The sequence below is a fragment of the Hipposideros armiger genome, unplaced genomic scaffold, assembly GCF_001890085.2.
Source record: "Hipposideros armiger isolate ML-2016 unplaced genomic scaffold, ASM189008v1 scaffold_140, whole genome shotgun sequence".
Lineage (NCBI taxonomy): Eukaryota > Metazoa > Chordata > Mammalia > Chiroptera > Hipposideridae > Hipposideros > Hipposideros armiger.
In genome coordinates this window covers 2,404,606-2,420,042 of record NW_017731490.1, presented here as the reverse complement: position 1 = coordinate 2,420,042, position 15,437 = coordinate 2,404,606, and the positions used below count along the sequence as shown (strand labels likewise).

Here is a 15,437-nt window from a genome sequence, read left to right as displayed (position 1 = left end):
TACAGTTAAAAGCACAATTTCCATATCAGTTATGATGAACTGGCATCGTTTATGCAAATGGCATCCTGCTGAAAGTACCACGCATGACAAATTACATGTTTGCCAGGATATCTAGTGACAAATATTGCCTAGTTCTAAAACTATTAAAACACTAAAAAGACAAGCTGCCGTGGCACCAGAATATACTGGTAGGTAGTAATTTTTTTATAAACTTGTAAAAATTAAGACTATTAAAAGTTTTTACTCCCGCAAAGAAAAAACATTTTACAAAAATATTCTGATAGAGTGAAACAATAACACAAACACAAATAAGCAACTGTGTACAAAATAATTTATTACAGCATTATGTAGGTTGGCATTATTTTACAGTGAGTTTTTCTCTCAACAATTAAGAATCTAAAATAGCCTAGAGTAAAAGAAAACCATTTTAATTAGAACTGTTCCTCTAAATAAAATCTCCCTTTTTAAATTTATTTTTGCCTTAAGGGGAAGTATTAATATTACAGACATATTTACACAGTTCTGAAAGAAACATATTGAATGATTCCATTACTGTTTCTGTACAAGATAGAACAAAAAAGCTATCCCCCGAAAAATACTGCCCAACAACACTATGCTTTAATAGTTAAACTAATAGTTTAAATTCGCATTTTGCTGATATAAAAACATACTTAATAGTCAGTGCATGACTATAAGAGTAAGGATGCTTCATTATAACTTGTACTCTGCCCTATTATGCTCCTTGAAGCACATTCCACTCAGATATAAACTACTAGTTAACACGCAAAGCAATTTAGTCAAGAAAGCATAATTCTTGCCTGTGGGTCTTTAAGACTGAGCTAGAGAAATGCAACAAATTTACCAGTGAATTTCAATGATAGAGAGGCAAACCAACCCCCACATTCTGAATCATCTACATAAAACTGGAGTACCCGCATTCAACAGAAATTATTATTTTCATGGGTATTAAAAAGGAAATAATAAATCAGGAAAAAATGAGGGTAGATGGAAAACTAAAGTAAATCTTAAAATAAACATCAGTATCTGCCAAAAGGAGTTCCATATTGTTCTTAACATCCAGTTAACACTTTAAAACTGATGTGCTTTCATTAAAAAGGGAGCAAATAAACAATAATAAACCAATAAGTGATCAACACACAGATCCTAAAACCAGGATTACAAAAAAAAATAATACAGTGGGGCTGTATACAACTTAGCTTAGTAAGAAGTTACCATGTTTATGATACAGAAGTTGACAGCACCCATCACAATGCTGATAATTCAGATGTTTAAGAAAACTGTACAAGTATAAACAGGTAATTTTAACAGATGTTTATGTCTATTGGTAGAGTCAGATCAAGAACAAAATAAGCTCACAGAATACTCCATTTACAATTTCTATCCAATTATTTAATTTCATACCTATATTTAAATACACCCTGGAAAAGGAACCCTGAGCTGAAGTCAGCTGTGGGTGGACAGGAGTCGGTTTTCGATGGGATTTCAGATTTCATTGGCCAGGACCTCATAGTTAGCGGTGTGGTTTAGGGCAGTGGTGTGGCTGCCAACTTCATTCACAGCAGGCAAGAAGGCAGCCGTGAAAGGAAGCAGGTTATGACAGGCCGTCCTGTACTCTTCATATTGGGAATTACAGCTCCCAAAGCTGCCATCAAGCAGCGCCTCCGAAACCTTTATTAAAGTCTGTTCAAATAAAGTAAAAGAAAAATTACTTTTTAAAGTTTGGTTAATAATTACTTGAATCAAAGATGCAATATGTTAGTTAACCAAGAGAAAGCCAACAAAGCCATAGTCTGAAATAACTTCCTGCTAGTAAGTAATCATCTCAAAAAAGGAACACTTTAAAATTCAATTCTGGGGGCAGCCAGGTGGCTCAGTTGGTTAGAGAACATGCTCTTAACAACAAGGTTGCTGGTTCGACTCCTGCATGGGATGGTGGGCTGCGGCCCCCCGCAACTAGATTGAAAAAAAAAAACCGGCAACTGGACTTGGAGCTGAGCTGCACCCTCCACAACTAAGACTGAAATGAAGACCAACAACTTGACTTGGAGCTGATTCCCAGAAAAAAACACACTGTTCCCCAATAAAGTTTTTAATTTAAAAAAAAATCAATTCTGCAAAGTTTTAAAAAGGCAGTAAAATCTAACATTTGAAAAAGTGACTCCCTGAAAGTGGTCACTAAACGGAAGGGCCCTTTGTTTGTAACCACAGCTCCTGCTTACTGAGCGCTTACTATGCGCCGGGCAGGGGCTAAGCACGTCAGTATATTATTTTAGTAACCCTTATAACCAACTCTCTGACAGCATTTGCATCCTCATCTAAGAAATGAGGAAAAGGAAGCTGAGAGAGGCAAGTTTCATAATGTGACAGCTCATAATCGGTGGAGCTGAGATTCAAATCCAGGAAAAACTCGGAAGGCCCACTCAAGGACTATGTTGTCAAGACACATTTTGTTAGATCACTCAGTATCCATAAATTTCCAGCAGTCTGTGAAAAATCTTACCTTTACATTTTTATCTTTTAAAGTTTCATCCAGTCTAGTAGCAATGGCAATTGCTTTCTCTTGCCTTGACTTGTCCAGAAAATACATCATTTTAGCACCTGAAATACCAAGACACGTCCAAGTGAGTGATTCCTATGTCTTAACATTTGATTTGATTTACACTGACCAGTGACTTAACATGGTTCCAAGTATTCATCGGCGGTGGGCTGGAGCTGGCTCGCAGCAGCTCGTAGGAGGCAACTGTGACAGCGCTTCCCAATTCCCTATTTGCTGACAGCTTGGGGCCACAAAGGGACTATTTATACTATGTTAAAACACCACAAATCAAGGCTTTTTCTTTTACCATGAGAAGCTTTTTAAACACTTACCAGAAGAAATTTAATACCCCTCACCCCAGAAACGATATAAGTCAAAATGTAAATATAGGCTATTTGTGGTATTCATCAACCATTTCAAATAGATGACATCGTAAAATAAAACATCTAAGGGATAATTATCACAGGGGAGTGTAGTGGAGGGACAATAGGAAAATGTTTGCACGTTCACAAAGAAATTAAGTTAATTTAAAAATAAAGCCCAGATTATAGTTCTCCAATAAACTACACAGTCCATAGTCTATGCCCATTTTTCTACTGGGCTTTTTATTAATTTATATTGTTGTTAATTTATAAATGCTCTATTATTAGCTTTGTTCAGTTACATATCTGCAAATATTTTTTCCTCAATTGATCTTTTGACTTTATAGTGTTTCTATTTTTATTTTTTAAAGTCATTTAGTAGATATTTCCTTTTTTAAAGCTTTATTTTTAGCTTTACTTTTAACCACAAAACTTGTACATATTTGGTGTAGGAAATCAAAAGAGCACAATTAAAATCAAAATCGCTCGCAATCACATTAAATAGAACCATCTATTGTGACACCATGTTAGTGATTCTGACTGAGCTCTGGTAGAGTGAGCACTCCCCCCCCCCCTTTTTCTTTTTTCCACACTCTATTCTTTATCTCCAAAACTTTCTTACTTTTGGCCATTTACTCTTCCTAATTTTTTTCTCAGCTACGGTTGACTGCTTTTTTACTTTTATGTGGCAAAAATGATCTTTTCTTTAGAATTTCACGTAATATTTGAAAAGGCTTTTCCCATAATTATAATGAAGAAATATTTTCTTTCATTTTCCTATGTTCTTGAAGACGAATTCTTATCTGCCCTTACTACCAAGAAGTGTTGCAATTTCTCACAGGAATTAACTTTTTTCCATACATATCAAAACCAAGAAGTTTCCTTTTACAATAAAAAGCATGGGTTAAAGTATTTAAATACAGTATATGGCTTAAAGTAGGAGCACAGTTAATTATATACTTTATTTTGTCCCTAATTCCCTTTCCACAATCTTTTGTCCATTTTGCATTTATGCCTTCTTGTCACTTTATGAATTTGTATAAACTGTCTAAATTCCTTCCCATAACAAGGCAGGATATAAATAAATTCTCACAATACAAAATACAGAAAGTAGTAAAACTACTAAAAAAATAAATCACTCGTAACTACAACACTCAAGGGCAACCATTAAGGCTTTGGTATATACTTCTTAGCCTTTATTCCGTGTGTATTTTTACATAGTTGAGATTGTATTTTATGTTAATGCATACATATTAGAAAGTATTTACCCCTGGGAAATCCAGAGTCAAGATGGTAGAGCAGATAAATGCTGTGCCTGCCACCTCCCATGACCACATTAAAATTACAACTCAATTACATAACAATCAACCACAAGAATCATCTGCAGACTAGCTGAACAGAACCCTATAACTGATATAAAGAGGCCACTTCCCGACTGGTAAGCTAATGAAGACTATCAAGTGCTGGCTAACCCTGGCGCCGTTCATCTGCTCTGTAACAAACTCTTCTTCAGCACAGTGGATTATGAGGAGGGGACAGGTGTTTTTTTTCAACAGCACAGAATGAACTCCACTTCTACATTCATGCCTTTTTCTCCAAAAGGCAGACCCAAGGGAGCTGATGAATTTGCTGAACAGCTAGCAAAGTGGACTGCTGACAGAATGGTTGTTCATATTCGAGTTATGAGACCACCCAACTACTCTGGCATCACTGCTCTGGCCGTTAAGTGTCACTTGGTGTTTTGCTCTATTTAAGGAACAAGTTGGAGTTCATCTATAACAAGACTGGTTGGGCCATCATATCTCTGTGGTACAGTCTTTGCTACGACTTCTGGCCAGATGTGGCCTCTATCCATGGACCTCCATATGCTCAGAAGAACCCACACTATGGACAAGTGATACTGCCAGCACCATGGGGATGGTTCTTCTAAATGAAGCAGCGACATCCAAAGGAGAAGCTGGTAAAAGACAGATAATTTGCCTGGTGGGATAAGGCCTAGTGGTCTTCTTCAGTTTTCTAGTTTCCATACATTGTTCCAAGCACCACAGCTATCCTTATAGCTTTTTAATTAAGTGACGCCAAGTGGGATTTCCATAGTCAATGTTTACCATGAAGATGGGTTCCTGATATACTAGTTTGAATTCTTAAATTCACTTCCTTGTCTTCTTGTGATAATCTAGCTTGTATAATTTTTTTAAATGTGAGATTTCCTAGTAAATTTAATTTATAGAAATAGATGGTTAAATTTAACATTAGCCCTGGAAAGAACAACGGAAACAATGAAGTGCTTTTCAAGTATATTATAGTCAGTGTATGTATGTTATAGGACTGAAATAAATGACAATGTAATTATAAATTCATGCTTTATAAACAGTAAAGAAAACCACAATGTCAGTAAAACTATGAAACATATATTAATAAATTCATAGGGTTGTACAGAGATAAGGTATATGCATGAAAATATCATGTACTGAAAAATTACTTATGGTAGTTTCAGTATAAAGGGATAAAAAGTATTTACCCCTGCTATTACAAATCTTTTGAGTAAAGATCATTTTATATGATTACCTGGTATCCTATCCTACAAACCTACTACTTTTCCCTATTATTGGACATACATCAAATTTGTTTCCATTCTTTTCCCTGTACTTACACGCAAGCATTTCAGTGACTACCTCTGCACTTAAATCTAAAGCTTTTTCTTTGCTTTGTATAATTCTTTAAAATCATTCACAACAGTTCAGTACAACAAAAGACAGAAGTAACGTGAAGCTCCTGATAAGATTGACAAATTGCTTTCCTAAATGACAGGGCCCATTTACAATGAATGCAGCAGTAAAATACAAGACTGCTCAAAGGCCACATTTTTAACATACTTCCTTCCACTTTTTCCAAACAAACAAAAATTTCCTAATTTGAAATATCAAAAATGGAATCGTGAAATAAAAATTTTTTTTAAAATGGTATCGTGTTCATTTCCTTTTCTCTGATAATTAGTGTTATCACTAAAAGATGAACATCTTTCCAGATCTTTTTCTTCATTACATTCTAACTTTTTTCCATAAACATTTTAACCCTGGCAGCTAAACACCAACCTGAAAGTAGATGCTGAAGAGAGGTAGCATTATGTTTGAGAAAATCCTCATTAAAACTTTCCAAATCCTTGTTGAAAAATATTTTCTGCATTTCTTGAGATAGAACTTTGCTCACAATGTCTGGAAGATTACTATGATTGGACACTATAAAAACAAAATATTTGGAATTTTTAAAAATTTAGGTTTGTCCTTTGAAACAAAATCAAATGAAATACACTTATCATTAAGCTTGATATATTTTACCTGGTAAAAATATTGCTCCTTTGGAATATAATCATTCTAGCTTTAAAATGTACTAATTTCTAGCATATCTTTGCTAACATGTTTAATTTATAAACACATCTTCATTTAAATACTATATGTAAACATCTTTTTTTGCTTTACATTGCTGCATATCTCTTACTGTGCAGCTTAATGGAAAACAGCTAAATTGTCACATTTGTTTTTACTAAGTGTTACCTTGTTTATACTTACCAGATTTAGAAAACTTAATTAAACATTCATGTAACCATGGGTTATTACTATTGATGGCAAAAGCTCGTTTGACAGATTGCAGCATTAACAGAAACTTGCCTGTGTCAGAAAAATAAATAACAGGATATTTATGTATATTTCCTTCACTTTATTTTAGCCTCACTTAAAATCCAGTAACACAATGTTACCTTTCCTATAATAATATTCATAAGCAAAAATTAAAGATAACTTTGGTTATCAGAGACAACTTTTATTTTTAAAAGAAAAGCTTGAAGAATTGCTTCAGGTAAATAATTTATATGATTGTTCTAACTACTCTTCAAATGGACTTGATCATAATATTCTACTTTATTACCCAGTAAAGTTCTGAGTAGCAAAAGAAAAAAGTGATTAAGAGCCTTTGTGAAAGGCTGAAATAGAACTCTAAAAAACAAAAATAGAGCTAACTGACAACACTGACCGACTATTTTCTGCAATATAATTAAGAATTAAAAACTGAATTCAAACCATTACCTTTTCTAAAATATATTTCAAATGCTAATAGATGAGTATCGATGTTATCCGCAACAAGGTTCTTAAGAGGTATAAGGAATTTGATAGCTTCTTCCAATGGATTTTCTATCTATTTTGAAACAGAAAGGAAAATTATACTTAAAAAACAGCTACACAAGTCAAATTTCTCCCCCAAATTTTATACTAATACTTATCTGAAGTAATTTAAACAGTGTGGGGGAGGAGGAAGCTCTACCCTCAAGGTTCTTTCAGCTGGTCTAATAATCAAATAAACATGAGATAGATTCACAAAAGAAATGACCAAATTTATTAGGTTGGTGCAAAACTAATTGTATTTGGGCCGTGAATTTTAAATCATTATAACTAGGCTCAAACATGTCTTTATTAATCAAAATAGGAATCATTACAATTAACATATTTTTGCCAAAGAGAAATAAGTTTGTTTATTCCTGTAACATAAAAATCTGTGCTTCACGATTCCACAAACTCTTGGAAAGCATTTTCTGCATCCTGCTAGTTGTGGAAGCGTTTTCCCTGCAAAAAGTTGTCAAGATGCTTGAAGAAGTGGTAGTCGGTTGGCGAGAGGTCAGGTGAATATAGCAGATGAGGCAAAACTTCGTAGCCCAATTCATTCAACTTTTGAAGCGTCAGGTGTGTGATGTGTCCTCAGGCACTGTCGTGGAGAAGAGTTGGGTGCTTCCTGTTGACCAATGCAGCTGCAGGCGTTGCTGTTTTCGGTGCCTCTCACTCATTTGCTGAGCATACTTCTCAGATGTAATGGTTTTGTGGGATTCAGAAATCTATAGTGGATCAGACAGGCAGCAGACCACCAAACAATAACGATGACCTTTTTTTGGTGCAAGTTTGGCTTTGGGAAGTGCTTTGGAGCTTTCTCTAGGTCCAACCACTGAGCTGGTCGTCGTCGGTTGTTGTATACATCCACTTTTCGTCGCACATCACAATCCGATCAAGAAATGGTTTATTGTTGTTGCACACAATATGAGAAGATGACACTTCAAAGTGACAATTTTTTTGATTTGCGGTCAGCTCATGAGGCACCCACTTATCGAGCTTTTTCACCTTTTCAATTTTAAATGCCAAACGACCGTAAAACGGTCAACGTTGAGTTCTTTGGCAACTCCTCATCTAGTTATAAGAGGATCAGCTTCGATGACTGTTCTCAGTTGGTCGCTGTCAACTTCCAATGGCCGGCCACTACGCTCCTCATCTTCAAGGCTCTCATCTCCTTTGCGAAGCTTCTTGAACCACCACTGCACTGTACATTCATTAGCAGTTCCTGGGCCAAATGAGTTGTTGATGTTGTGAGTTGTCTCGCTGCTTTATGACCCATTTTGAACTTGAATAAGAAAATTGCTCGAATTTGCTTTTTGTCTAACATCATTTCCATCATCTAAAATACATATAAAGTAAACAGCAAGTAATAAGTCACTAGCAAAAAAACATAAAGGGAGAAATGCGCATTAAAATGATGTACAACATAATCCCATTTATTTAAAAATGCATTCCAATATCAAAGATAAATTTCAACAATGCAAAAACCGCAATTATGTTTGCACCAACCTAATACATACATACATACGGGAACCCCACATACATGAGAGGTTCCAAGACAGAAGGGAAAATGAGGTAGACATGGCATTCTGAGCTAAGGATCACCTTGGGGCTTCAGAGGGAAAGGAGGGTTCACTGCATGACAACAGGAAGAACAGGTGTTCAGTAATTAGTAGTTTGCCCTGCTATACAGGTAGGTGAAAAAACGTTCTCTCTGATAACCTATTATGGACAGGGCCCCTAATTCAAATTCTTCTAGGTAGTTAAGGGTGTTGGGGGCAGGGGGGGCAGTAGAAGTTTCTATCAAGCCCACAGGGTCTTGGCTGTCTTTAGGCACATCTTGGGGTGACCTGTTCTGAACCCCTACAACAGTTCTTTTTATATAACCAAATTAACGAGAAAACATTTTAAAATTATCAACAAATTCAATGTAAATAGTCAATATTTCTAAAATGGAAATAGTTCTGTTGTTTTGATGATTATAAGGTCAATATAATTTTATGAAAATACAGAAAATTATTCCATAGGCTGAAGGAAATGGTACACCAAGTACTGGCAGCCCCGTCCGTGTGCTACAAACATCTAAAGTAGACGATCCCTTTTGGAGGCTCTAAGGGAGATTCGGTCCCAATGTCTTTTTCATCTTCTCCAGGCTGCCTGCATGCTTTGGCTCCTCGCTGCCTCCTCCCCACCCCTCCCTCCATCTTTAAACCAGCAATGGGGGGCGGGGGGGTCCTTCTCACACCACTCCTACCTCAGCTCCTCGTCCACTTTTTTTTTCTTTTAAAGATTTTATTGGGGAATTGGAGGGGGGGAACAGACAAGTTGCTGTCCTTTTGTTCTTCAGTCTAGTTGTGGAATACGTCGCTTCACTGGCCCATGTTGGTATTATCATTGCGCTCTTCCCAGGTGAGGCAGATTGATCGCCGGCCATTGGACGGCTGCCCATGGCCACTCACGAAAGTTCACACCAGCTGCTGACCATCCCCACTGCAGTCTATGCCATCGCTGGCAACTCACAGCAGCCCAGCTCCAGGTCAAGCTGTTGTTCACCATCTTAGCTGTAGAGGGCGCAGNTCACTGGCCCTCATGTGGGATCTGAACCGGGGCCCTGCTGCTCAGAGCTGGTGTCCCAAGCCAACTCTTAACCAACGCGCCATTCGGCCAGCCCCCTTGTCCACTTTTAAGTCCCCCCTTGTGGTTACCTTAGGGCCACCTAGATAACCCAGGCTCATCTCCCTATTTGAAGTCCAGCTAATTACAACCTTAAATTCCATCTGCCACCTTCGTACCCCTTTGCTATGTAAGGTCACACATTCCCAGGTCCCAGGGTTTAGAATGCAGATACCTTTGGAGGGCCATGATTCTGCCTACCACAACTACAAGTCTGTGGAGCTTATGCATTAGCCAAATTTGCATTTTATCACTCAAAAACTGATGTCCATCATAACGACCATGATGAACTACTGCAAATGGCTTCTGACTTATAGATTTCAATAAATCATGTTTATGGTCAGAACAGAAATAACCAATTTTACCAAATAAAGATAGTACATTCATCTCACCCTTTCTAATTTCTCAGGTATAAGCTCTTCTTTGAGACCACTGGCTTCTTCTTCTTCCTCATCTCTTTTTTTCTTTTGATTTTTTTGTTGACGTTCCCTTTCTGCATGCTTTCTCTCTTCTTCTAATTTAGCCTTTTTCTGAGCTCTTCTCTGCTTGCTAAGCATTTTCTTCAATTCTTTGGCTGACAGGTTTTCTATAAATATCCAAATGCACACAAATTCTGAGTAAATGTTTCCAGTTTATCTCATATTCTTTTAATACAATAGTAAAGCTTTTGGGGGGGGGAGGAGAAAAGGCAACTAATAAAAGTTAGAAAGTGTATTCCTAATGACCAACACAAAACCTAGCACACAAAAGGCAACGAGCAAATGCTGCATTAACTAAAATTAACCAATTGTAGCCCAACTCTGCCTCCTACACAATTCACAAATTTAGGCAAATCATCTCTTCAGTATCAAGTTTCAAACTGTGTAAAGTGGAGCTGATGAATAAAAGCTATATATATACAGTCTCATTAGCATTATTATTTTCAATAAAGTAGGTACTAGAAATTATAAGAATAAACACTTTTCCTTAAAGAGTGCAAAGTTACTTTCAGTTTCAATAAGGAAAAAAAATACAAAAACTTATTTATCCCATAGACATTTCTATTTTTAGAAATATATGTTAATATATTATGATATTAATAGAAACATTTCTATTTTTCCTGAATTGGCCTTACTGAAGATAAAAAAAAAAAAAAAGATTGCAAGTCATTCCATTAGGGTCATTTAAAAGCATCAGCTATAGAACATCATCCTGCCGTGTTTTTCTGCGTCTTCCCCCAACTTTTTGGCATATCAGTTATCTAATGTCTTCAACCTTCATTTGACAATACACTTTTCTATGGATTATTTATGTTAGCAACATTCTAAAATTTAGTGTTCTTTTCAAATCTTTTAAAATAGTTCTTTGTCAGTTACCTGAATTTATTTCTTGTTGCTTGCTTTCATTGGTTAGGGGATTATCATACAATTTCAAGTATATTTCAATCGCTGATCTAGCAGCCTTGAAGTAGAAGGCATGTCTTCTGAGTACATCTTCTAATCTCAGAAGGTCAACATAGGCACGAAGGGTCATCTTTCTCATGCAGTATGTGTGGAAGTCAAACTGATCATCGGTTATCTCAAAAAAATGCTTAAAAACAAAACCACAAAATTATCTCTTACATTTTTTCAGTAATGTCTACTTGTGAAAAGCAAATCATAAAAAATTCCAAAAAAACATTTTTAACAGTCACAATTTCACCCAGTTGCCCTCTCCAGTGTTCAGCACCATGGATGACATCAAGTTCTTCTTTGCATATAAGTTAAGGTTCTCTTCCTACAATCCATGCTCATTCCCTGGAAATCATGTTTTGTGACTCTCAATTTCTATGTATTAAGTAAATCAGATGAGCAGATTATCTTTAAGCCTGGGAATTAGTACATATTGATATTTTAGTTTTAATGAAATATTTCTCCTCAGTATTCCCCCAAAATCAGCATGGCAGAGTTGAACAGAACTCTGACTGAAGACTAACTATATACTATAGGTTCACACAAAACGTTTACAAATCAGACTGCTCTAATCAACTATGAGCTCTTCAAGGACAAGCCTTGTCAAGTCTATCCCCACTGCCTGGCACGGGGCCTACCTAACAGCAGACATTCAATAAGCACAATATTTGCCAACTCAAGAGATCAGCTGCTTATCAGGTATGTCACACCTCTTAATTACCTAGAGCCTCGATTATTTAAGTTAGGAATAAAGAACTCTATACAGCCAATTTCATTAAAGTTGTTCAAGGATCAAAGAACATACTTTCGAGTTCATTTTCAACTGTAAACTTCTATACAAATGCAGAGCATTATGGTTTTTTCACACTCAATAAGCTACCATTAATCTACCTACAATCCATTTTAGCAAACGTTCTTAGTCTGGAATCAATGTATAAACAAGCATAACGTTTTCCCAAGGAGAGAGCTCAAGGCTTTCATCCAATTCTCAAAGTCCATGACTCCCAAGAAGTTTAAGAACTAATCCCTTACATAGAAAGATTAACCCTCTACAAAACAATTTATATTTTTACTTTCTTTCCTACATGCATCTCTATCTGTTTTTTATTTTCTCCTACTTTAGCTTCTCCAAAAACATAGAGAAAAATGAATTCTTCAATACACCAATACAGACCAAGCTCTTCTACCCTCCATCCTCCCTCTGTCCTGGGGCCCAGTAACTCCCTATGCAGAGGACACATTAGTAAGTGTACATATCATTTATTAATTGTAGTTGTCTTGGTAATTAGAAACACACTATATACACGGAATTACATTAAGTACCTGAGACTTTAAGGGTAGAATTCTAAGAAGAATAAAAGTACACAAGTGTGGAGAGAAAGAAATAGAAAAACAAAACAAAACAAAAACAAAAAACACATTAATTTATATTTACTACTTCAAGAAACATGCTTTAATGAAGTTATATTGAAAAATTGCATTCCTCCCATCAGCTAGACAAATTGATTCATAAATAACAAGAGTGGCTTTTTTTTAATCAAGAATTACATATTTCATAAAGTTGTTGATGGTCTTCCTTAATGTCAATCAAGTTATATCTAGCACCGTAAGATTATTTTAAAATTCAATACAACTGACTAAGGAAAATGGCAGTACCAAAAATCAGGAGATAAAACATCTAAGAGATTACAGGACCTTTTTTTGGCCGAGAAATATTTATCTGTAAAAAGGCAGACACATGTTTCAAGAGAGATTCCTAGCAGCACCCATAAACAGAGTGTAAGTCAAATCCCAGGGGAGCCTATGGAACCACAAACATCTAAGCCGCCTCTTTATCAGTAACAGCCCACAGGCTGCCTCTCTCCAGTGAATGTCTTCCGTAAGCAGGGTGACCAGCTATCCCACTGTGCCTGACGCTTCCACAGTTTTTCCACTGCAAGTTCTGAGTCTCAGGAACTTGCTGAGCCCCACAAACCTGGATACTGATCACTCTACAATTACCTAATGGCAGTGGACCAGACATGGCTAGATTAAATAGAAAACGTAGAATACTACAAAATAATTTTGTTTTTGGAAGAAATGATGTATTATAGAATTCTCCTTAAATTAAAAACAACTAAATAATCTTAGGTTGATTTCCTATTTTTTAACTTTTTATTCTGGAATAAATACAGATACAAAAAAATTGCAAAGGTGGTATAGAGATGCTCTGTATCCTCTTCTCAGCTTCCCCCAAAGCCTACATCCTACATAATGATAGCACAATAGGAAAACCAAAAGACCGACACTGGTACAAGTTGTGTGTACAGCTCCATGTGCTTTTATCATGTGTAGATTCCAGCAACCATTCCCACAACCCAGATACAGAGCTGCTCTGTTACCACAAAGCTCTCGCTTGTACACCTTGGGGTGCTTTTTAAGTCTCCAAATTTACAAAGCATAAAAATATACTAGATAACACAAACAGGGAAAGTTAGTTTCCCTGCACTTTGGCCAAACGTAAACATGAGCAGCTAGCTCACTGCAGAAACGAAGTACCCAGATTTTAACATACAGCCCATGCTCTTAACTCAGTGTTCCCCTCATGACAAACACTAGCTCTCGCTTCTTCTGCGGGGGAGGGGTGGGTGGGCAGTCATGCAGGAATTGCTTAAGTTGTCAAAATTAGGCTTGAATCAAAGACAAGTCAGCAAAGAATTAAGAAATGTTGCTCACAGCTTTAAGAGTGCGGTTTTCTTTGGGGATTCCTTATCAGGCCCTCTCATCTAACCCAGATTCACTCACCCATTCCTTCCCGGTTACAGGACTGCATAACAAGAGCTCATACACAGAAATACACCAACAACTCTAGACTTAAAGAAACTAATAACTTGATCAAAGAGGGTAATAAGCCAACTCTATTTCCTTTATAGAGAATCTGTCATCAGAAAGCATGTGTTAATTTGATAAAGATTAAGATGCACTAGAAGATAAAGTTATGAACTTCCTACGGTTCTAAGCTATCAGAAACTCTACAGCTTATCAAAAAGTTTTCAAAGTACGTATTGTTTCTCTGTTTCAGATATAAATCGGCACACTAAAATAATGAGAAACCAATTCCCTGAAGGGGGGGGGGCAATAAAACTCAATTCTTGAGAGATAAAGTAGTTTAAAATCTTATTCTGAACTTAAGTTTATGTTTAATATTTTAAAGACGGTTGTTTTGAGTAAACCTCAAGTTCTAAACATACGATTGGGTAGGACTACATAACCTGTACATATAATTCTAAAATCCTATAAGGGTAGGGGACAAGATAAAGACAGAAAAAGTACTAGACCGGGCCATTCCAGAATTCTCACATTTCAAATCCGATTACTAAGAGCTCACAGCAATGTGTCCTACTGAAAACTGTCTTCGATGAAAGAACTGTAGGAGTACTTGAAAGCAGAAGCCTTAGCTCTTATTTGAACTTACTTCTCAAATCACTGACCTTCCATTTAGAAGGTAAACTGCACAGCTTTGTTTTTGAAAGGTGCTCGTTTCCTTACTAAAATATTCAAATTCAGGCATAAATAACTCATGCAGATACCTATTATAATAAATCTTTTAATTCAGTAATTACTCCTAAATCCTTACAATTATAACATTAGGAATTTTCTTAGATTACACTAATTTTACTAGAAATTAATTTTAGAACCATTAATCAGTCAGCAAATATTTAATCACGCTACTTGTACTAAGCACTCACATTTCTACTTATAACCACTAGACAAGTTAAGTTTGATTTACTTTTAGTATGAATAATTTTACTCTAAAAAGGCTAACTTAAAAGTACCATAATAGGCTCTTTTCTTGTTTATCTGTTTCTAGTATTTTCTACTCTTAAGCCCCAACAACAAACCCTAAATAAAGGCAGTACAATCTAGCAATAATTACGTAACATGACCAGGTGGTGACGATTTCTGCCATGTTGTAATCTCTGATAACCAAAGATTTTCTGTAATTTTTTTCTTTTAAAAATGCTTTGTACCAAATTATATTTCTTGAACCAGAAGGACAGTTGACTCTTGAACATGGGTTTTTATAATTTTTAAAACTGTATACAAGTGGACCTCTGTAGCCCACACTGCTCAAAGGTCACCTCTATTTTGGATCAGCCATCGGGGGTCTGCATACGCAGAGCAGACTGCAGGCTGTATTTGGATTTCGATGGGACAGGGGCTAGCACCCGAACCCCTGCATTGTTCAAGGATCAACTGGAGTTTATCTGATATTACAGAA

At 36.2% G+C, this 15,437-nt stretch overlaps 1 protein-coding gene and 1 pseudogene across 7 annotated transcripts in view; one reads left to right on the top strand and one right to left on the bottom strand.

Moving 5' to 3' along the window:
- Positions 1-314: 314 nt before the first annotated feature.
- The window catches only part of NAA16 (N-alpha-acetyltransferase 16, NatA auxiliary subunit), a 75,255-nt gene continuing 60,132 nt past the window's right edge, over positions 315-15,437 (bottom strand). For all 7 annotated transcript variants that reach the window (XM_019650375.1, XM_019650378.1, XM_019650374.1 and 4 more), the window contains 7 exons: positions 11,102-11,315; positions 10,139-10,332; positions 7,002-7,110; positions 6,489-6,587; positions 6,015-6,158; positions 2,522-2,619; positions 315-1,701 (listed from right to left, as the gene is read on the bottom strand). In XM_019650375.1, coding sequence (XP_019505920.1) covers positions 1,504-1,701; positions 2,522-2,619; positions 6,015-6,158; positions 6,489-6,587; positions 7,002-7,110; positions 10,139-10,332; positions 11,102-11,315 — 1,056 coding nt within the window. In that variant the 3' untranslated portion in view covers positions 315-1,503. The remainder of the gene's footprint in view (positions 1,702-2,521; positions 2,620-6,014; positions 6,159-6,488; positions 6,588-7,001; positions 7,111-10,138; positions 10,333-11,101; positions 11,316-15,437) is intronic.
- Positions 2,700-5,997, top strand: LOC109386835 (tumor suppressor candidate 3 pseudogene; annotated as a pseudogene).